The sequence below is a fragment of the Hoplias malabaricus genome, chromosome 11, assembly GCF_029633855.1.
Source record: "Hoplias malabaricus isolate fHopMal1 chromosome 11, fHopMal1.hap1, whole genome shotgun sequence".
NCBI lineage: Eukaryota > Metazoa > Chordata > Actinopteri > Characiformes > Erythrinidae > Hoplias > Hoplias malabaricus.
The window spans coordinates 13,677,598-13,701,410 of NC_089810.1; the positions used below are offsets into that span (position 1 = coordinate 13,677,598).

Below are 23,813 nucleotides of genomic sequence, written 5' to 3' on the forward strand. Positions count from 1 at the left end.
ACAAATGTAATGAAAGCATAGAAAAATTATTGTTCTGCTGACCTGAAAAAAGATGACAAAAGCTAGTCGGGCCGCTAGTACTGACCAGTACTGCTTAGAGAGCTGATATGACTCAGGAGACCAAGGGGGGTCTCGATAGTCTTTATATCTGAAAGAGAAGAAGAAAAAATAGGAATTGGAGGAAGGGAGGGAGAGAGTGAGAAAGAGAGAGAGAGTCAATGCAAGTGATAAAGTAATAACACTGATTAAAGTTATGCTTAGTAATTTGGATAAGAATGTGTGTGAGTATATTTGTGTATTTGGGGAATCATGTTCACCTGCAGATGCGGAGTTCCCTGTCGGAGCGTGTGCTGTTGGGTGCAGTGCCGGGTTTGAAGTTGCTTGTGTTAAAATATGCCAGTGTGTGGTCTGTAAAGCCATGCATGGTGCCTGTTTCACTGTACAAATACTGATAGACCATCCGAGGAATAAACTCTGATGTGAAGGAAATGACAAATGCCTAAAAGTGAGAGAGGAAAAAGATACATGAAAAATGATAGAAAGAAAGATGTGTTATGCCATCATTCAGTACTTATATCTATATCTAAAACAAACTATATATATACATACATAATTTTTTTTTGTTACATACATTTGTGATAACAGCAAACTTGCTTATCCCACTCAGGATGTCGTACCATATCCCTAAGAAGAAAAAAAGAGAATCTAAAACACTGGGCTAAAAAGTCATAAAACAAACTGAACAGGGAATCAGACTGTGTTTATCTGAGGCAAAATTGGAAGGCATTATTAAAGAAACACCTTACATTCTCCTGCATTTAAAAGTCACCTCTCATCCCTATTTAAAGTTAATCTAACAGGAAGAGAAGGAATGAAAATGAAGTATATTTTATAATGTAAAAAAATACCCTATATCACAATATAAAAAGAGAGCACTGACATACATCAGATATTTGGTACTAATTGTTGTAAATTGGGGCGGCACGGTGTCGCAGTCACACAGCTCCAGAGACCTGGAGGTTGTGGGTTCAAGTCCCGCTCCTGGTGACTGTCTGTGAGGAATTTGGTGTGTTCTCCCCGTGTCTGCATGGGTTTCTGCCTCCCAGAGTCCAAAAAAAAAAACGTTGGTAGGTGAATGAATGAAAGTGTGAGTGTCTGTGTTTGGGTGTATTCCTGGGTGTATTCCCGCCTTGCGCCCAATGATTCCAGGTAGGCTCCGGACCCACCGTGACCCTGAATTGGATAAGTGCTTACAGATAATGAATGAATTAATGTTGTAAATAATTTGTAGCCAATCCACCTACCAAGGTGTGTTTTTGGACTGTGGAGGAACACCCAACTCCTCACAAACAGGACCCTGGAGCTGTGTGACAGTGACACTACTTGCTGCGCCACCGTTACCCCCTTCTGTTCATGTTAGAGTAATTTTAAAATGGGAAAGGCACTGATTTTGACCTTTAAGAGAGTGGAAGTAGTTCTCTAATTTCAATCTCCTCTGTATATAACTTAATTTCCAGTCAAAATAGCCACTGTGTATAAGTTATACTTTCGCATAAGACATTTCCAAGGAGCTTACATAAAAAATAACACACTTGTATAAGTATGCATCAGTAAAAATACATAGGTGTTTCTGCCAAGTCTTCCCCTGTGAGAGAACAAGTGTTATGGGTTTTAAAGAATGCACAGCATTCATGGAACAGTTACTGAAAAGGAAATAGACAAAAAAAAAGTAATTTTTAAATCAAACAAATGAGAAGCTGGTGTTCTCAGAACCATTTACAAGGCGTCTAGGAGCCCTGCCCTCATGAACATTAAATGTATTTGGGATCATTTGTATAACGAAGATCAGATTTAACCTACATCTGAGACTAAACTTTGGGGGTGAGGAAAAAACATATACCTGCAGATTTGAAAGCAAGTCCGTGGAGAGACTAAATACAACTTATATTTTCCAAAAATATCTTTTCTTTTACTATGAATTGTTAAAAACAAGTGAACATTTTGTTATATAACTGTTCTGACTGTAAATTAAATGGAGGCCCCTACCTTTTCACTATACTGTATGTTTGAATTAAATTCATACCAATTTCCTTTGCTCTGACAGCGTCAGGTCGGCGTATTTCAGTGACGAACTTTGCAGCATCAAGGCGAATTTCAATGACATTGTTAAGTAGAGCAAAGACAGGAGCCAATGGGAAGGATGCCACAAAAAGTGTGACAAATCCATATTGAATAACTGTAAAAAAAAATAAATAAATTAAAAGCACAATCACAGTAACATGTTTTTTATAGTGTTGGTCCTTCATCAAGCAACACGCTTTCTGCATTCTTAAACACTATTATTTTATTTTACTCTAGAAAATTTGGCATGGGACCAAGAGACTACAGCCAAAAAGAATTAAACATCTTACACAAACTAAACAATAGAGCCCCTCACTGCTGTTTACTGGCTCCAAAAAACACCATAATAATACAAAAATGGTCAAGATTTGTCACAGCATAAAACACACTCTTGAAATTAGACTCAGATCCTAAACTACTGCTTAGATTAATCCTCAACAGAGGCTTCTTCTAAATTACATCAGATGGTAATAGTACAGCTGCATAAACCTACATCTCTCATGTATATAATGTGCGATTCTAACAGTCCTGCAGCAAAAAATTACAAATCTAAAGTGTTCGTGTAACACATGGGACATTTAAAATCATCACAATAGGATTATAGTTCATATTTTTGTCACTATACATTAATGATACGTGTATCACCTGAAAATACAGTACAGAAGGAAGGACAATGCATCATTTCCAGTTCTGGTTCAAGTAGCACTGAGGTAACTACAATTCATTCAATCACTCTGTATTGCTCAGAAAAGGCATCAGTCTCACTAAACAAACCTGGGATTCAAACTGAGGTACTCACTCATCTCCATATACTCAGGGCTCAGGCCTTCAAATGGTTCCAGCTCATAGTCTAAGTTCCAGCGGTTTCGTGGGCGATCTTTTTTCTTCTTCTTTTCCCCTACTTCCTTTTCCTCCTTATATGTACGATACATCTTCTTCAGCTTCCTACAGAGGAAAAGAGAATGGTTGCCTGAGCATTAAAGTTCTCACAGAGCTAATATTTAAAGAATATTTAAAATGCATTTGCAGTGTCTTTTGGGAAATAATAACTAATATTTATACCAAAAGATTACAAAAGTGTGTTCAAAGTGTTCCCAAAGTGCCTCAGATTAAAATGTATATAATATAACATGTGAATATACAGTTGCATTAAACTCACGGAATGGCAATCTCAAACACATTATTCTGGATAAGCTGCTTCCCCAGCATGATCATTCCTAGCTGAATGCACACTTCAATAAGACAGCCTGCTGGGGCACACTATAACACACACACACACATTACATATTATACAAGTGTGAAAAGTTCACAAATGAAAGGTAAATGTGAGATTTGTGTCTGATTCTATACCTCCTCCATGCGGAAGTCCTTAAAGACATATACATAGTCACCTGGACGACCTGCAAACCTTTAAGACCCAGTTTCATTTGGGGTTAGATAAATGCAGTGCTTTGTTCAACAATAAAATATTCAATATGCTCATCAATTCACAGACAGACGTTATGCTCCAATACAGTGTAAACATGATTATCTGCGAGTATGTTTGTGACTAACCTGCCCTTGAAAAAGGCCACATAAAAGACAGGTGCAAAAGCATTCATGCTCTTGAGCAGAAAGGCTTTTAGGATCAAGTGCTCTTCAAACGCTGCTTCAGTCCTCGGAATCTCTGAAATGAACAGTATGTCATCACCACTGACAATTCGGCAGGCATTTCATTCATTTAATAGAGGCTTACCCTAACCTTAAACAAACCTACAACTTGCCTATCCTTAACTTTACATTATCCCTGACCCTAACCTTACTTACCTAACGTCTTTACTTTAAACTAAAATGATTCCCCATAGAGAGTTCCCCATTATTTGAGGGTGCAAGCAGATTGTGGGCTCCACAACATAACAGTGTAACTTCAAGCACACACACACATACGCATGCAGACTGACCCAGTTCTGTGATCCAGACTGCCACAGCCCCGTAGATCTCATCCAGCACCAAAACCACCAGCAGGTTTATAATGACAGCAGTGGTTGTCACGGTAACACGAACATTGGCTTTGGCCTCATGGTCAGGGTTCATTGACATCACAGCAAACACGATGATTCGATACAAAATGACACCGGACACAGCTGAGAATGTCACTCCCACCTGAACCAAGAGACAGAGAGGAAGAAGGGTAAATAGGGAGAAGTAGGGGAATGTCAGTGATAAAATTATACATACATTTATTTGAATGAACAAATATAGACACAGATACCAACCATTAGAAGTATTGAGGATATGTTTATGCAGTACCCTGGCAATCGGTCCTTCCATGTTAGAGACTCTGAAGCAAGCTGCAAAAATATATAAATAATAATAATATATAAAACTACATTGTGTTCATTAGTGTAAAATATTACTGTCTTCAATTTTAATCTTTGACATTTTCAATTAATATTACATCATTTGTTGGGGGTTTTGCTTTGGCAGTGTTATACATATAGTACACATATACACACATAAAGTATACATAAACATATAGTGAAATCTTTTTTTATACTCATTTATAGAACAATGCTTCATTCTATTACTTTTCTAAAAAAAAAAAATAAGCCAAATTGAGAGATCTGACAGAAGTGTGTTATTTGCACATACATCCACACACATCACAATTAAAACAGACACACTCTCAGGTGCCCACTCACCACACACACCCACTCTCCCCCCACACACATACCAAGCATGTGTCTTTGATTAGAGGAAGGGCACCACTTTAACTTGTGTGTTTTAATCCAGCTCTGACTCTAATCCCACATAATCTACTGTGTGGAATACCCAGGAGAGGTAATCTGCTTTCAGCACTTTCAGTGTGTATGTGTGTGACTGTGTGTCTGTGTCTGTGTGGAGGCGGGCCTTTGCATGTGTGTGTGGGTGTGTGATGACACTAGACAGACCTAGAAGGGCACAAAAGGAGTAATAACAATCCATAAAATCCCATCAGGAGAAATTCCAACCATCTCTAATGGCTCAGTTATTTCTCATAATCTCTCATGTATGGCACGCATAAAAACAACACACAAACACATAAACATGCACAGTGCACAGCCTCACCAACTCATTATCTAATTAGACAGGAAGTGAGAGAAGCGTGAGAGGAAGAGCAGGTGGGACCTATGTGTGAGGTCAGTACAGAGTGCACTGACCACTCCACATCTGACTGACAGCTGACTGACATCTAATAACATTATCCCCAAAGCCCCACCTCTCTCTCTCTCTCTGATAAGTTGATTAGCTCTCTCTCTCTCTCTCTCCCTCTTTTCCCCACCCCTCTCCTTTCCTCTCACTCTGCTATTCTCTCTCGCTCTCTTTCAATCCGTTCCTCTTCAGTGAGTCACACACACACAAACTGTTCTCTCGCTTACTCTCTCTCTCTCTCTCTCTCTCTCTCCACCCCACCCCCCATTCCTGAGCACTCTCACCGGTGGTTGTCCTCCTTTAGCAGACAGCAGCTTCTCTCTACCTATGTCATCTGTCCTCCCATCCGACTGCAAAACAGTGGAGATTAATCATACACGCAAGCACTCACACACACACATACACACACATACTTTCCTTCTAGCAATACTGTGCTTTAACAATACAAATAGTAACGCACATGAATGCAAACAGTACCTCACTGTGCAGCACATACATGAACTTTCTGGCAAAAATTATCACATTTACATATTTTCCCCTTTTCTTGTGTCTATTGTTTGTCACATGTTTGGTGACTGAAGTGTGCTTCTTTGGTTTAACACTTGAGCTACAATGCTATTGCTATTTTATGATTATGCCCTATGCCTAGTGATGGTGACAGTAAAATGTTAATGCTCTTACTTTCACCGAGCGCAGGGCATATATTGCTCCTGTTCTTCAGCAATTACACTGGCTTCACATTGAGCCTAGGATCAAGGACATAATTCATCTTTTATCCTTAAAGGCTCTACATGGTCTGGCTACTACATATCAGTCTGATCTTGTTTCTTCATAATGTCCGTATCAGATCTTCTAACTCTGGACTTTTAACTATCCCTTCTCTTAGACTTTCTACAGGGTGTTTGATCTTTCAGAGTCGCTGTCACCAAAACTCTGAAACTCTCGACCTCCTATTCTTTGTAACTGTTCGAACCCGTCTCTTCAAATCTCAGCTCAGAACTCTGTTTTCTTCTTCATGTCCTACATAATCAACTCCCACCCCACCCCATCCCCACCCCTGCTATGATCTAAAGTGTCCTTGAGTTTGTGAAAGGCTAAAAATAATTTAAACTTATTATTATTGTAATGACTCAGATGAGTATAATTCAGATGATGTAAGTGCTCCAGCTATGGCTAGGTTTCTGAGGTCACTCGGGGTCATAAATGGGACAAAGATTTTTTTTTTTTCAAGATAATTCCCTTTGCTGCAAAACAAACTATTTTTGGACGCCGTGTTGCCAGATTCACTACAAATGATTTGGAATAAGGGGAAATAGTTTTAAATATGAAGTCAATTTGCACAAGATCAGCATACATACCTCTTCTTTCTTATTGGTCTTGTTCTTAATCTGTCTTTTCTGAAGAAGAAAATCCTCATACGCTGGACGGAGCTCATCCTAACAAAAATAAAAAGAAAAACAGAAAAATTTATTTTAGAAAAAAATGTAAATAATAGCAAGAGTAGAACAATCAGACTTTTGTGGTCTAAAACGAAATGCTGTTGAAATCTGTTGTTTCCCAAAAGTTTTGCCCAACAGGGTGTATCTGCCAATGTTCCTCTTAATTTATTAGAATTACTGTCATAATCTTCTTGAAAAGAAAAAAAAAGATAACACCCATTCTAAATACTTCACTCCAGAGACACAATCCCTGTTTCAACTATTGCTTTAGTCATGAACATTTCCTTACTGCTTTTAACAACTATTTCATTCATTCATTGTCTGTAAGCGCTTATCCAATTCAGGGTCCAATTCGCGGTGGGTCCAGAGCCTACCTGGAATCATTGGGCACAAGGCGGGAATACATCATGGAGGGGGCACCAGTCCTCCACAGGGCAACACACACTCACACATTCACTCACACACCTATGGACACTTTTGAGTCGCCAATCCACCTACAAACGTGTGTTTTTGGACTGTGGGAGGAAACCAGAGCACCCGGAGGAAACCCACGCGGACACGGGGTGCTGTTGCATAAAGACACAATAGTAGGATTTATATTTAGTTGTAATTAAGAGTGCAAAAGTAATCGTTTTAATAATATACTGATTAAATGAAAATATTCTGTACCTATTTTTTGCATGGACAACAAAATGTGTGACTTCATTTTTAAATAGCACTTCCTCACCACTTAGAGATGAGAGCATGGCTTTTTGATGAAGTACACACGAGTCAGCCCTTGAGAAGAAGTTCACACCAAAGCAAAACGAGTGATGACACTTACTGTAAAGTACATCATCATGGATGAGATCAGTGTTAGTGGTCTGACCTTAAGGTTAATGATACAGCAGGCATTGATACACCAGCTTCTTCAAAGTTAATCCTCAGTGAGCTTGTCTAACCAACCTTAACCACGCTAACACAGAGCTCCTGCCGAGACCAGTAAAACTATTATATAAAAGAAAAAAGAAACTCACCTCAGCTCCTTCCTATTATATTCAGCATTCAGAGAAGGAACATAAAAACAATCAGTGCTTCAGTAATCGGCTGTACGCTACTGCAAGACTTGAAATAGAAAGCAATTACAGGAGTACAGAAGAAAATGAAAACCACTGCATCGTATCTGGGTATTTACGTCAGTCTCTTACTGGTTCATCCATTTAAGTGTTTGAAGCACATTTTCTCCAAAATAGTAATGTTTATTATGTTATGTGCTCCATAAAAATATACAAAAATATAAAATGCATCTGAAAATGCAGTTTGAACTGTTTTAGTCAAAAACAAATACAAGGTGTTTTATATATCGACTAATCAAATGTATTCTTATTTGTAAATAAACCCACATTATGCCTATGCTTACATTATGACTCGAAAATGATCGAGGGATAGTTGGACAATTGAAAACTGAGCATGGACTGAAACAGGTGAAACATTTATAGGTACAAGATGAGATTCCAGGAACATCCAAGTCCTTTGAGCATGGATGAGTTGAGGCTGATCATGTTGCCAAGAAACTAGTCAATTAATTAACCAAATTTAAGACTGACATCCCTTAAGCAAACTGCAAAATAATGGAAGTTTTTACAACAGAAAATGGCAGTGAATCCAAAGCTTTAACCAATCCTATGGAGCAACCCCTACCCCTACCTTCTATGGATCATTTTCCTGACCAAAGATTCAGGAAAACTACAAAGCTTAAAACTACTAATGAATGAATGCACATGACCTTTGTAGCCTCAAATGGTATTACTTTAAAAACAGCATGCTCCTCTGGAGGATAGCCACTAGTCCACAAATGTCCAAAACTGCTACCAATATTTCTGGGTTTACGGCCATCTGAAATGGACCATTTCATGCACAGTGAAAACGTGTGTTGTGTTCAGATGAGACAATTGTTTTTTTATTTTTATTTGAGTGTTAATATGGCCTGTGTACATAGCAAAGACAATTACAACAATAAATGTTGTACAGTAGTGCAGCTCAAGCCGTAGGGTGACTAAAATTATGCTTTTTAATAAATGGATAAAATAGGCGTGTCAGAGTCTAAACCAAAGGAAAATTAGCACATTTATTAACATCTTCATTTCCCTTTTTTTTTAATATACTGCAGGCATATGTAAACATGTTGCACATACATTTGCCTTCAGTTTAATACAGTTAAATAAATCCTTCTTTATTAATGTTTGGAAAATGTACAATATAGACACAGCCATATCAAATTAATTCAAAATTAGATTTTATATATTGCTACTAGATGTGGAATGTAATGTAACATTTACTCCAGTTCTCACAACACTGAGTTCATTTTTCCTGTAACTGAACTTGTTGGAAAACATTTAAAACAAAGTACATTTCATTTTAATTGAGTTCATTTTCATTAATACCTTACAGTAACTTACAGTTACTTATACTGTAATAATCATTACAAATGTTTACAATGTGTGACAGCCCTAATGAAATAAAAAAAGATCCTCTTCTGAAGGCCCTTAAAACACAGCAGTGCCCAGTCTTTATAAGTTAGTCTTTATGTGACGTGATTAACGGTAAGAGAGATTAAATGACAAATGATTAATGAATGGCCAGTTGAACTATCACTAAAAAGACATTATTGACTGTACAAGTGTCTATTTAAAATATAGCAGGCACTAAAGAATTTCTTCTGTTTATTATGCTGTATTTTTCAATTCGAGCATATGCTCACACTGAAATACCATTCATCTCAGATATTAAAAATGGACAAACAAGAAGTCCTATTAAAAATGGAAATTGCTGATATATTTTTTTCATTGGTAAGGCTCAGTTAAACAATACTTTAATTATTGAATGTTTCAGCAGATATTTAATCTTTAAGGAGTTTCCATGTTCTCCCCGTGTCTGCGTGGGTTTCCTCCGGGGTCTCCGGTTTCCTCCCACAGTCCAAAAACATGGAGGGTAGGTGAATTGGCTTCTCTAATAACTGTCCTGGTGTGTGAATGAATGCCTGTATGTGTGTGCCCAGATATGGATTGGCGCTCTATCCTGGGTTAAACCCTAGTGCCCGATGCAGTCCTCCAGGTGGACGGTCGTTCCTGGTCGAGAGTACGCTGTGCGCGTTTGGCTGCCGCTTCTCACCAGTGTGTGTGTGGATTGAGCGTTCTGAGCAGTGTGGATTGTAAAGCGTCCTTGGGTGTCTAGAAAGGCGCTATATAAGTGTAAAGATAAATAAAAAAAAAAAATTAAAAAAATTAAGCCGCTGAATAGCTGAAGTTACAGACAATATATTTTTGTGGATTCCCTGCTATTCTGCACATTGTGATTAGCAATAATTTGCCTCTTTAATGATAATACATTTGAATAGACACATGTTAGTAGATAATGATTTCTGTGATCATTAAACTTCTCTGAACAATTTCTCTGAGGTCTGTGTTTATGTTCGTTGTTAACTGAGCTACAAAATATGAGCCTCTTCTTCTTCTTCATTTTTCAGCAGCTTATGTCCGGGGTCGTCACAGCGGACCAACCGCAATCCGCACATTGATTTGGCACAGTTTTTATGTCGGATGCCCTACCTGACACAACTCTCCCTATTTTATCCAGGCTTTGGGACCGGCACCGCATCGGCAATCATTCCAGTGGCTAGGTACACACACTTACTGCAAAATATGAGCCTCTGCTATAACGTAAATCAATATGATTTACCTGTGTCTCACACCTGATTCAGGGAAGCAGGATTGAGAAAATAAACTGGAAGTTACTAACCTCCTACTGCATTAACATTAGCACAAAACTGTGTGACTGGAGCTTCATGGCATGGATATCCACAACAGCTGTGTACAAGTCTTATATCAGTAAGCAGGAAGGCTGAAAGGAAATCTTAATGCTTCAGCATATGAAGACATTTTGGACTATTGCACACTTCCAAATTTGTGGGAAGGGACTGGGGAAGGGCCCTCATCTGTTCCACCATGACTGTACATCAGTGCACAAATCAAGGTCCATAAAGGTATGGGTGGGTGAGTTAGGTTGGAAAAACATGACTGACTCAACCCCATATAACAGCTTTATAATGAACTAGAACGGGTCAGAACTAGAATTATTTTGAGCCAGGCCCTCTCATTCAACATCAGTGCCTGACCTCACCTTGATGAAGAGGAAAATAATCCTTAGAAGTGCACTTCAAAATCTTATAAATATATTCCAAGAAGAGAGGAAGCTCTTATAGCTGCAAAGGGTGGACCAACACTATATTAATGGTGGATTTAGAATGGGATATCATAAAAGCTCCTGTAGATGTGTAGATGTCCCAATACTTTTGTCTATATAAAATATTTATCACTTATTCATCGTCTGTGACCCCTACAGTTCAGGGTCATGGTGGGTCCGGAGCCTACCCGGAATCACTCACCACCACTCCTTCACAAGGCAACACACACTGACACCTACAGAGATTTTTGAGTCGCCAATCCACCAACCAACGTGTGGTTTTGGATTGTGGGAGGAAACCAAAGCACCCAGAGGAAACACACGCACCAAACTCCTCACACAGTCACCCAGAGCGGGAATCGAACCCACAACCTCCAGGTCCCTGGAAGTTACTACCTGCTGCACCACAAACTTACCTGAGAACTGTAAATGCTTGCCAACTGGCTGAAGTGCTCAAATACAAAGAGGTGGAAAGAGTACTAAAATATTCTCCTCAAGTAAAAGTACTGTTACTTTCATGGAATTTTACTCAAGTACAAGTACATATGCCTAGTGAGTGTATTACCCATAGTAGACAGCTTCAGCTTTCTTCCAGTCTGCTCCTGTGATCTGGAAGACAGCTGGGCGCTGTCTACTATGGGTAATACTTATTATTATCATATGTACATACATTCCCACTTCAAAACAACCTAAATATAGATTTATATAAAATGAACAGTTCAATAATTCCAACCAACGCATACTTTTAAAATAGGAAAGCTTATTTTTAACTACAAATTCAATGGTACAACTATTAATTAACGTACCTGTACATTCTCTACATGCACAGGTTTGCTGTTGGGTTTTATAAGCTGCTAATTCTCTCTTGGCAAACACATCTTACACTGCATTATGAAGATGTTGCTTTTCTTGCACTTGAAGCCGAAGTGGTCTCTTAAATATGGCCAGGGTTTATTTCCTTCCAGTGTAACCCAGAGTAACTCGTCAGCGGGGTTTCACACTTTTGAAATGTTCTTTTAGTAATACTAAGTTTGCCACTCATGAAACACATTAAACACAGCTACATAAACAGACATACACACACACACTCAAACCATTTACCATGAGCTGGAAACCAGAGTTAAGCTGGCTTTAAAGACTTTTGGGGAGACTTTTTTGTAGTTCCTTACCTCCTCTTCCTCCATGCCTGTCAGATCCCACCTGTGCTGCAGAGACCTCTGTCTCCTCTTCCAGTGCTCCAAAAACACAGCAGCTATGTCCAAATACACAACACAATGTTAATGATTTGAGCAAGATTTCATAATCATAATCATAAATGACATGGGAGAAGCTTTTTAAATACAATTTACTCATGTGCCTAAGACCTTTGCACAGAACTGTATATCATTACACAACGATTACATACTCTTTAAGGTTGCACTATCACAGGAACATACACTATTTTCATTTGGCCATGAAAACAGATATTCTCAAGTCTACAAACAAATTTGTGCCAGTACCCACTCACACTGAGTGTACTTACCCCACAGGGACATAAAGATGGCAAAGGCTACAGTGGCATGGTTGTCAAACAGATAGCTGGCACGCGCTGTACTGCACATACTGCTCAACTGCCAGTAATCACACACTTGATCGCACAGGGGACACATGGTGAAATTCAGTCGCTTATCACACATCTCCTGACTGAGAAAGATGGACAACAGAAAGAAATATTACTTAAAGCTTTAATTTTCTAGAAATAAAGAAAATGAAGCTTCATGTTTGCTTCAGATCTGAAACAATCCACAGGTGGATCTGTTCACCAATGGGCTGGTCGCCCCAGAGCCCAGTACTCAAGATTATTAAAGATTTCTGGTATTTTTTAAAAGTAAAATAAAAAGTAAATAAATAAATATATAAATAGAATAGAATACATATGCATCCTACAACATTGGTACATATTATATTTTTCATTGATACCTGCCTCTACATTTTAAATTCATATGTATCAACATTTTTTTCTTTTCTTAGCAAGAAGGAATACAAAATAAGCATTTCACTGTTCAATGTAACTATAGTTTACTGTCCATATGACAATAAAACTTGAGTCTTGAATAGTTTGAAGCAGAAAACTGAACCTCTAGGACTGAATCTTGGAGGTGTTAAAAAGTATACCTTCTTTAACAATCAGGTCTCTGAAAAAAATTGAAGCCGGAAAATAAATGTAAATAAAAAAAATAAGGTATGAAAAACAAAGTTGCTGAGGTAATTTCCTGCTAAATATAGGTTTTATACTGGAAAATTAATTACTTGTATTTGACCATTTTCACTGGAAATTAAATGAATGGTGGTATCTGACTCTGAACACTATTAATTTGTCTTTTTAATTAATTCCTTCATTCATTCATTGTTGGTTACTGCTTATCCAGTTCAGGTCCGTGGTGTGTCCGGAGCCTAATCGGAACACACCCTGGATAGGGAGCCAGTCCATCACTGTGCACCACACACCCACACATTAACCAATACACATGTCAATGCCTGCTTTTGGACTGTAGGAGGAAACTTGAGCCTCTGGATAAAACCCATGCAGACACAGGGAGAACACACCAGTGATGCCACCACTGTTGCACCACTGTTCCAGAGTGCATTGTCTTATAATACATTTTATTAGCAAGACAACTGCATACACACGTGACAAGAGCGAAAATGACAGGGGAAAAGTGTGTACCTGGGCACATTGGTATCTACAGTCAGCCATCCATACAGGAACACTACAATGCCCATTGCAGAGGCTGGAATCAACAGCTGTGTATACACTCCCAACCAGGCAAAATACAGACCAATCTTTTCTCCAAAGTACTTCCTGCAAACAGGAGACCCTCTCAATTAAAACAAACACACATTTTGTAAAAGAAGAGAAACTGCAGTCACTTGCTGTTGTGCAAATTGTTTCTGTCAGTGGAAGTACCTGATAAGGTCAGCGGGTTGATATTTGAAGAACACTCCATAATTGGCCCATTCTTCATGAAGCATCTGAGGAATACACATAATATGCTTCTTAACTCCCAGACACATATACATCCTTCCCTGTCAATAAATATCTAAATATACATTAGAGTTACTCTAAATATCTAATGTACAATTTTTTATATTTGTTCCAAAATAATGTATATTATTTATTAAATACATTTTAAATCATATGCTCACAAATACACAGGGAATAATATCGCCTTTGTCTAATATTAAATACAGAATCATCCACTTAATTACAAACGCCCAGACACAATTACACACCCACACATTTCTAATGATGATAAGCAGCTTATTGTAGTTTTATCAATCGAGTAACAGATTATCCTTAATTCCACCATGTGACATCTGTCCAATCAGAGCAGACTGAAGAGCTTACCTGTCTGTCATTGCGATTCTCTTTCTCGTCTGAACTACTGAAGTCCCCCTGAGCCAATGAGAGAATACAGTAAAATAATTTCAACATATAGTGGAAAAGACTTTTGTCTGTTTTGCAGCTGAGGTGTTTTCAAATGCTGAATAATGATTGTTTTTGAGAAACACTGCCTTGAATTGTGGTGTCTTATTTCTATTTTATATTTCTTTGTAGATATCAGCAGTAACTTTTATTTCTGTAGAATCTTAGCACAAGAGTATTTCAGAGTACTCTAACCAGGTAGAATGTGTTGTCTGAGTAGATCACAAAGCAGTTCTGTAAGTCATTCTGTATAAGAACACCTGTTAGCGTTTTGAAAAAGCCTAGATATCTAAGCCAGGTAGGATCTATGTGACAGTGGTTAACTCTGGATTAAATTCACTGCAACTTACATCATGTAGGGGAAAGGCTGAATCGTAGACACCCTTAGCCAGTAATGATGTGATGCCTGAATCATACACAAGGTGATTAATGACTGTAATTTCACCAATTAACAAAACATTATAAACGCATGAAAAATGTAACCTTCATTACAAACAAAACAGTATTAAAGAGAAGTCTAATATTTGTGCCTGAAAGAACATACCCATAGTCTGGCAAGTCTGGGTACAGGCCGTGCGCCTTAAGATCTCAAGCACCTAAAAAGGCAGATACAAATACAAACACTCAATAAATGCATGTAAAAGTTTAAAAAAGTGAGATCAAAATATGAGGGCAACAGATAAAGCTCTTGACCATCAAAGGCCATAAATATAATATATAACTCCATACAGAATACGGGAACTCACAATTCTTCCTCGTGTTGCAGTGTCAAAAAGGGTGTTTTTTGACTTGATGTCAAATCTGGGGGAAAAAAAAACACAAAGCAAAAATTTACAAAGGAAGTTCGATAATTCTTATATAATGGGTGTGTACATTTGTGCATCTTTATGTGTCCACTCACAGGTGTAGCTTTTCTCTGTTGAATGGGAGTGAGAGAACACGTGTGCGTAAATTTTGGAGGTTGGGGACCCCTGGCTGGAATGGCTGATTAAGCTTCTCCCAAAGTGAGTTTATTGCTCCTGCAAGTCCGGTCTTCTCTTTCAACTCATATGTCTGTAAACCAGACAGAGAGGAAAACTAACTGAACACAGACACTGTGGGTAAGATCAGCAGGGGTTCAGATTCAAAAGTGGTGCCCTTTACGTGTTGATTTGTGAAAAAGGCACAGGGTAAATGCTTGTAGACTGTTAATGTCTAAAACCTCAAGCAGATTTTCCCATTACAACAAAGCTTTCATTCAGCAGCCCTTTACTTACACACTTACTTCTATAACCTAAGTCGCAGTCACTATATTCCACAGCACATCATATGAGATCTATCATACTTAAAAACTACTTCATTATATTTCTCTTAGGAATTGGAATATTTTCTGTGGCATCAGCTTCTCTCCTCATGATCAGCCACATTTCCTCTGTAATGATGAACCTTGGAACACAAAACTGCTCAACTTAGTGTTGCACATAGCTATCATTCATTAATTATCCAGGGTCGCAGTGGGTCTTCCCTGGAATCACTGGGAACACACCCTGGAGGGGGTGCTGGTACTTTGCAGGGTGACACACATTCACAAATTCACTCACACCTATGGACACTTCTGAGTAGCCAATCCAGGAAACTGGAGCACCCAGAGGAAACCCACGCAGACACAGAGGGAACACACCAAACTCCTCACAGACAGTCACCTGTCACTTGAACCCACAGGAGGTGGGTCACTCAGGAACCCTCAGGAGGTTGTGGGTCACTTGAACCCACAACCTCCAGGTCCCTAGAGCTGCGTGACTGCGACACTACCTGCTGCACCACCATGCCGCCCCCATAGCTATTTAAATTTTAAGACTGAAATCAAGACAGTGTGTCTGTGAGGCTAACTGGGCAGACACAACAACTTACGCTATCGCATTCCTCTTAGTAACTGTAAGATAGGATTAGGAATTAAAAGAACTCCATGTCTCTGCTCTGATCAGGACTGTGTGCATTTGACATCACAAAGGGATTGTAACCACTACAGTTTAAAGAACCCAATGTCAGAGAGGGTTATTTTGTTTGTTTGTTTGTTTGTTTTTACTTGTATGTTATGTAAGCTTTTGTTATCTAGAAAAATACAAAGCAATCGTTTAACATTTAACATTCTTGGCAAAACAGTGTGGTATTTATTCTGATTAAATATTGTGTGTCCATAAGATTCATTCTGTACAGTCACTCTGATATGCACTCATTAAATAAGTCTAAACTAAGGCTAAAATTCAGAAAGACTTGGCATAATCCTGCGCCCATGAATTTTAGTCGTAATGCTGAATTTTCTACTAATGTATTCCCTCCTGAGTGTGACTGAGGGATTTGCATCAAATTGTGGGCGGAACGCGCGAGACTCACTCTCTTGGTAGGAACTTTGATCTTCAAAAGCTCTGCCTCGCGGCTAAGCACAGACCAGGGAATATGCAGACGGGTGAAGCGCACTGTCTTCATCTGAGAGAGAGAGAGAGAGAGAGAGAGAGAGAGAGAGAGAGAGAGAGAGAGAGGCAGGCTGTAGTTAATCATTCAGGCATAATCATTCATTCTGCTTTAGATGACAGACACTGAACAGGAATCAAATCTTTGGTTAGGACAGAGGGAAAGACCAGGAACAGCAAAAACTGGCATTTCAGCATTAAGGTGGGCATATTTTTCTCTTTTGAGATGCCAAACACAGTTGTAGAATTTTAAATAAATATTTTTGTTATTTATTAATGTGAAACAGGGAAAGAATAGAGGCAAGTGTGCTCAAGTAAGAGATTATTTTGCCTGTGAGACTATGATTAACACCACAGGAGGTGCACACACACACACACACACACACATTTTTTAAATATATTTTTCTTAGTTTCCTTGCTTTAGATAATTCTGCTATCAAAGCTATTTTATACACACAGAGAGAGAGAGAGAGAGAGAGAGAGAGAGAGAGAGAGAGAGAGAGAGAGAGTACTGCTAAAAAGAAAATAGATCAGACCAAACAATGACAACTGTATTCAAAAGCATAAAACCGACTTTAAACGGTTTTATGACTAGCTGCTCAACGTCTGCATATTGCTAGTTAGTTAGGGTGACCAGACGTCCTCTTTTCCCCGGACATGTCATTTTTAGACTTAAATAAATGTCCGGGCGGAATTTCACAAACGTCTGGGATTTTGTTTTTCTAGAGCTTACATAGAACTTCGAGAAGCGTTTCGTTCACAAACTAGTCCCGCCCTCCCCTACTCCGATTGGTTCGCTTGAGTGAGAAGGGGGCGTGGTGAAGTAGCCTAAAATCGCCTGATTGGACGGTCTGACTGTAGAGCTACCGTTATTGGGCGATAACCTTCTCTGTAAACATTTAATTGGTCAGTCTTCACGTCAGTACTCGTCCCTCCCGGAGACGTATCCTCTTTTTCACTAACTCAGATCTGGTCACCCTATAGTTAGTACTGTTAACTAACCAGCTATAACTGCAGTACTAACTAGTAAATTGAGCTGCTTCACTCAGTAATGTTAATGCTTACACCTTACTTACCAAGAATATGTTATCTTACTGCGAATTTTAAGCACATTTTACTAGGCTTCGTTCTCAGGGTAGATGAAAGTAGAGTAGAGTAGATGAAAACTCACACAACCCTAAACCTCTCCTTGAATTGTGATGACGTTTGATGACGTGGTTGTAGGTGAGAATAAGCGCGGTAGTGATCGAGTGTTCAAGTGTCCAAGAGTCGGAGCTGAAAGCAGAATTGGGACACATTCGCTCCTCGATTCAGCTGTGTACGGCTAAAACACCTTTCAGTGGGGTGTTCATCGAACTGGACACGACGTTACAATGATTTACTAGACCCTCTGACACAAATTTGTTAAAACTGTTAAGGTTATTTGGCCTCTTCTTGTGTGGAGGTGTTTCTGAGCCACGTCTTTTGTTTAATGCGCGATATATAAATAAAAGTTGAAGTAATGTGCTACTTTGCAGCTCTGCGCATGCTCAGAACCAACTTTTTATTTATTTATTTATTTATTATTATTATTATTTTTTTTTAAAATATTTTTATGAATCACACAATCTTAGTTCACTGGTATTATTTGCTTGAGTGTTTCAAAACTGCACACGGAGAATTAAATGTAAAAAACATAAAATCATTCACGTAATAATCATATAATTTCTTTAATAAGGGGATTTGGGCTGTGCATATTTTCTGCTTATAATTCTGTAGGGGGCATTTTCTGATCCACAACCTTTAGCTTCAGTACTGTTTTGTTTAAACAGCTGTACTTATAAAAGTACACTATGGCAGCACATTTCGACAAGGTAGAAAAACTCCCTGAAATCCCGGTCCCTACAAGAATACACGAAAACATCTGGCCGTTACAGACATTCTGGCGAGTAGTTACATCAGTTACATCAGAACACATCTTTGTTTAACTTTACATTAAAAACAGGTAATCACTGTTAAATCCAGAACACAAGAGAGCAAGTAACGTGGCTATGAATTATATTACAGCACTGCTGACCTTCTCTATGTCTTGTTCCTCAATGCCTTGTTTATTTATCAAGTATTCTTTTGGTTGATATGGTGCTTGCTTTTAGTAACATTACAAAAAGACGTCAGCGTTATTTTGTTGGTTCCTGCCATTATTCACTTTCAGTACAGATCTTCATTTTTTTAGTTGGTGTTAACAGAAAATATCAGGCTTTTCATGATCAGAAATTGTCAGGAATCTGGCCATAAAAGCATTCATGTCATTTCAGCTTTGGGAAATATGTGAATGTGTATTAATCTGAAAAATATTATTTTACCTAAAAATCTGGTGAATTAAATTAAATTAAATGCCAGAAATTCAACAAGTTCAAGCATGAAGTCCATGGTGGACAACAGTGAAGAGCATTGTGAGGAAACCCACCCGGACACAGGGAGAACACACCAACTCCTCACAGACAGTCACCCGGAGCGGGAATCGAACCCACAACCTCCACGCCCCTGGAGCTGTGTGACTGTGACACTACCTGCTGCAACACCGTGCCGCCCGCACTGTGATCTCACTCTGTTAAAATCAACTTGGATGCTAAAAGTTTCTGACAGTATGGGTTTTTTTTTAATATGATAAAGAAGAAAATAGGTATCTTCAAAACAGTAGCTTTATAAGAGAAGGAAAAACCTCAATATTCAATGTAAGCCAATATAAATATATTTTACTTTAAGTCATTGTGGAGCTTGATCCATTCATTATGGGATTTTCACACATTGTGAAGGACAGCTGCAATGGTTAGTAAAGTAAATATCCACAAAAATGAAGATACATGCTTTTCTTTGGACATCACTAATATATATTCAACCCTTTAGATTTTAGCCAATCAACAGCTCGACCCAGACCTGGGAATTCCAACTGATAAATTAACATTCAAAAGTTACCCTGAAGACAGTGGGTGTGGCAAAACACATTCTTTTAAAAATGCTTCTTGAAGTAGTTTTAAGTCAGATGTGTAGTTTCTATCACCACAACAGTAAAATTCTGAAAAATAGACGGAGCACTTGGGAACATCCATTTAGCTTTCAAAATGGACGGAACATAGTAAACAAAATAAAAATGTGCACAAAAAAGCAAAAAATTAATTGTGAATTGAGCCTAATCCAAAATAAAACTCCTTTTTATTTTTAGCTAGTGTTGTCCTGCAAGTTTATTGAACCCCTAAGATGTTTCACTGGTGGCAGCTCAGAAAGAAGCAATGGAAGTCTTCATGTGTCTTGGAGGTGCTAGCTTTGAAGCATTGTATGATTATGGTAAGACTATTAATTATTTGACACTAGCAATAACTATTTACTGGAGAGAAAATGGGCTAATCTGGCTAATAGATAGATACATATTAGCATGGATATCCCGAATCACAGCAGGACTCAAAACATGGAAATCAGAAGAGTGCCACATCAATTTTTGGTCACTGTACCAGTAAACTCAGCCATGCAATCACACACACACACACACACACACACACACACACACACACACACACACACACACACACACATACATACCTCTTTGTCCCGTTCAATCTCCAGGCCTTCCTCCTCTAGGCCTCTTTCAAACTCCTCTCTGATTAAGGCCTTCTCTCCTTCTCCAGGCCCCGAGGCGGGTCCTGCTTCCAGCTCCAGTTCAGCCAGCTCTGGCTGGGTGCTCCGGCGAGAAGCTGTGGGGCTCAAGGATGGCAGATTACCATTGGAAATGATGGAATGGCGGGACTGTGAGTGCCGTCTCTTGCAGTGATAGACAAGCACATAGTCCACTCTTCTGCAGCCATCTGCAAAGCACAGTCCTCCTCTGGGACAGGGGACTGACTCTTCCTGCTAAAAATCCACAAAAAACCACAAACACAGATTATACATTAAGTCACCTTTGTTCAGTCTCTGGTCAGGGATGAATTCACATGCATGTAAGATTTAATTGTGGATATAAAATGTGTTGAATGGCATTACATAGCCATAGCAGGATGTTGAAAAAGCTTGAAGGAAATAAGGAACGACTAATTACATTTAATTGCTCTTTATAATTACTCTTAAAATACTAAACATAAATTTTAGTTTATGTCCCTGATTACATTAATGACAATTCATCATGCCATAATATTATTGACAACAGTTTTATTTGCCCAGTAATTTTAAATTGAACAGTTGCCCTCTGAAACATCTGATTATTCTGATAAAACTATGACCCTGAAATCTCCTTTCACCTGCCTTTACCATCCCACTGTTTTTCATTCATTCATTCATTATCAGTTCAGTGGTGGGTCCAGAGCCTACCTGGAGTCACTGGGCGCAAGGCCAGTCCTTCACAGGGCAACACAGACACACACACATTCACACCTACACACACTTTTGAGTCGCCAATCCACCTACCAACGTGTGTTTTTGGACTGTGGGAGGAAACCGGAGCACCCGGAGGAAACCCACACGGACACGGGGAGAACACACCAACTCCTCACAGACAGTCACCCGGAGCGGGAAATGAACCCACAACCTCCAGTGCCCTGGAGCTGTGTGACTGCGACACTACCTGCTGCGCTACCATGCCCCCCTCGCTGTTGTTCAATTAAAATAATTTTATATGCCACATACTCCACCTTCTACTCACATTCATAATGCATTTTCCTATTCATTTATTTGCTTTTGATCAACATGGGAGCAGTGTTGGTTGTAAAGTCTGATATCCCTATTATTATTATTATTATTATTATTATTATTATTATTATTATTATTATTATTATTACTATTATTATTATTATTATTATTATTATTATTATTATTAAAGCCTGTATTGAATTTGATGCCAGCAACACATTCCAAAAAGTTTGGGACAAGGCTACAACCGACTGGTAAATCTGTGTAATTGCTGCAAAACAACAAATTACATTATCTCTCTGTAAAAGACTGCTTGGGCAAATCGAAAAATAATTCAAAAATACAGTTTCATCATTCATTCATTCATTCATTCATTCATTTGAATTAACCAGTTCAGGGTTCGCAAAATCACAAAACTGATTCTTACTGGCTGTGATCTTTGGGCCCTCAGGGGGCACTGATCACTGCATGGACTCAGAAATACTTCTCCAAACCACGCTCTATGAATGCAGCTCCTCACTGTGTCCTTAAATGCATGTTAAAATGCACAAACGCAAGCACAGACACAAACAAACAGGGTCCATAACTGCTGCCTTCTCTGAGCCTGAGCTCATGTAAGATCTACTGAGGTGAACTGCTCTAAATCTAAATTTGAAACTCTTTTTGGAAATCATGGATGCCATCAGATTAATAAGACAAGGTAATTTCACATTCTGCATGCATTACAACAGCATGGCTCCTTAGTCAAAAAAATAAAATAAAATTATATATACATATAGCAGCTGAAATCCTATGACAAGCAAAAATAGGAAACTTTTCACTTTCAAAATTACAGCATTTTTTCTAGTTATTCCCAAATATTTACAGTGTTTTACAGGGTCTGGACTGTGCTGCTGGCATTAATTTTGAATGGACACACATATATATACATTTAAAATATTGACTTTTATAAATGCAGGGCTTTTTTTATTTTACAATTTTATAGCCTCCAATATACTCGTTTTATTAGGGTTTTTAAAAGGACCCCAAAAAATAGCACTATGCTGGATGTGCGAAAATAAAAGTTCTTAAGAGAGTGCCTACTGAACTCCTTTAATGATTGCTAATTTTAATATTTAGTAGGTATCACAAGAGGACTAGCATTTAAAGATGTTGTGAATGGTTAAGTGTGGTTTATTAATGTTTATACAGCAATAAAAATAGCAACAGTGAATAGTTGTATTTGATGAATAAGAATATTTGCTGTAAACACTGACTGATGGAGTGGACAAACCAATAAAAGTAACCAGGCTCTGTTTTTTATTAATGTCTTTAAATTCTTAACATTTAAAAACGTTGTTGAACTCTAAAACCGTAAGGGGGCGTTCAATTCAATTCAATCTATTCATTTAATAGGTGGTGTATCGTGAATAGAGAGAAATGTTTCAAACAGCTGGTCTTATCTGGTCTAACCCCATGATGAGGCCTATTCAGGTGTCAATGTTTTTACTACAGTGAGAAAAAAAAAACTAAATAGCTTTAATTCCTCTAGTCCTTATGACCTTGAGAAAAAAGAGAAACACGCACAGCTTCCTCTGCAGGCTCCCCTGCATCCTGTCTGCTGTTGGCTGAATCTTGGCCAATTTCAGAGATGTCACGTGCGAGACTGCGGAGTTTTTCACTGTGAATGGATGAAGATTCACTCATCGCTGTGGCTACACGCAGGCGCTCAGGGGCTCCGTTCCATGTCTCTGTTTAAAAGCAAGCAAACAAACAAATAAAAAAACAAACAGAAGTGACTGAACCAGAGGGAGAGAGAGAGAGAGAGAAAGACATACAGAGAGGATTTAAAAGACAGAAAGAATATAGATGATGTGACAAAGCGAGAGAAAACAAGAGGATACAACTGACAATGAATAGAGAAGCAGAAAAGAGATGGAGTGAGTGTAAAAAAGGAGCGGCTGAGGATGTGAAAATGAAAGCAAGGGAAAGAGTGAGAAAGAGAGACAGGAAAGAATGAAGAGAGTGACGATGTGTCAAAGAAAGAAGTGTGAAAGAAAAAAAACAATTTGACAGAGGCTGAGAATGTGAAAGATGGGGAGAAAGAGGGAGAAAAGCGAGGATTGCATTTTTTAAGAGCCAGGAATTGAGAAATAAAGAGAAAGACGTGAAAGAAAAATAGAACGAGTGGGAAAACAGACAGAATATGAGGCAAAGGGATGATGAGCAAGACGTAGTGGGACACAGAGGATATGACAAGAGAAGAGATACAGGAAGACAGATTATATGACACAGAGAATCAAAGGAACA

General features: G+C 38.6%; 1 protein-coding gene across 1 annotated transcript in view; it reads right to left on the minus strand.

Moving 5' to 3' along the window:
• Positions 1-23,813, minus strand: part of ano2a (anoctamin 2a) — a 28,155-nt gene that overhangs the window by 3,095 nt on the left and 1,247 nt on the right. The window contains exons 2-25 of the mRNA XM_066684836.1: positions 23,091-23,254; positions 20,445-20,753; positions 16,792-16,884; positions 15,320-15,471; positions 15,165-15,219; positions 14,963-15,014; positions 14,769-14,824; positions 14,341-14,388; positions 13,900-13,964; positions 13,660-13,794; positions 12,475-12,635; positions 12,122-12,204; positions 6,651-6,728; positions 5,577-5,642; positions 4,377-4,451; positions 4,062-4,263; positions 3,676-3,787; positions 3,472-3,529; positions 3,281-3,381; positions 2,921-3,066; positions 2,084-2,236; positions 632-684; positions 318-499; positions 43-148 (exon numbers count right to left, since the gene is read on the minus strand). Of these exons, the coding sequence (XP_066540933.1) occupies positions 43-148; positions 318-499; positions 632-684; positions 2,084-2,236; positions 2,921-3,066; positions 3,281-3,381; positions 3,472-3,529; positions 3,676-3,787; positions 4,062-4,263; positions 4,377-4,451; positions 5,577-5,642; positions 6,651-6,728; positions 12,122-12,204; positions 12,475-12,635; positions 13,660-13,794; positions 13,900-13,964; positions 14,341-14,388; positions 14,769-14,824; positions 14,963-15,014; positions 15,165-15,219; positions 15,320-15,471; positions 16,792-16,884; positions 20,445-20,753; positions 23,091-23,254 (2,705 nt within the window). The remainder of the gene's footprint in view (positions 1-42; positions 149-317; positions 500-631; positions 685-2,083; positions 2,237-2,920; positions 3,067-3,280; positions 3,382-3,471; positions 3,530-3,675; positions 3,788-4,061; positions 4,264-4,376; positions 4,452-5,576; positions 5,643-6,650; positions 6,729-12,121; positions 12,205-12,474; positions 12,636-13,659; positions 13,795-13,899; positions 13,965-14,340; positions 14,389-14,768; positions 14,825-14,962; positions 15,015-15,164; positions 15,220-15,319; positions 15,472-16,791; positions 16,885-20,444; positions 20,754-23,090; positions 23,255-23,813) is intronic.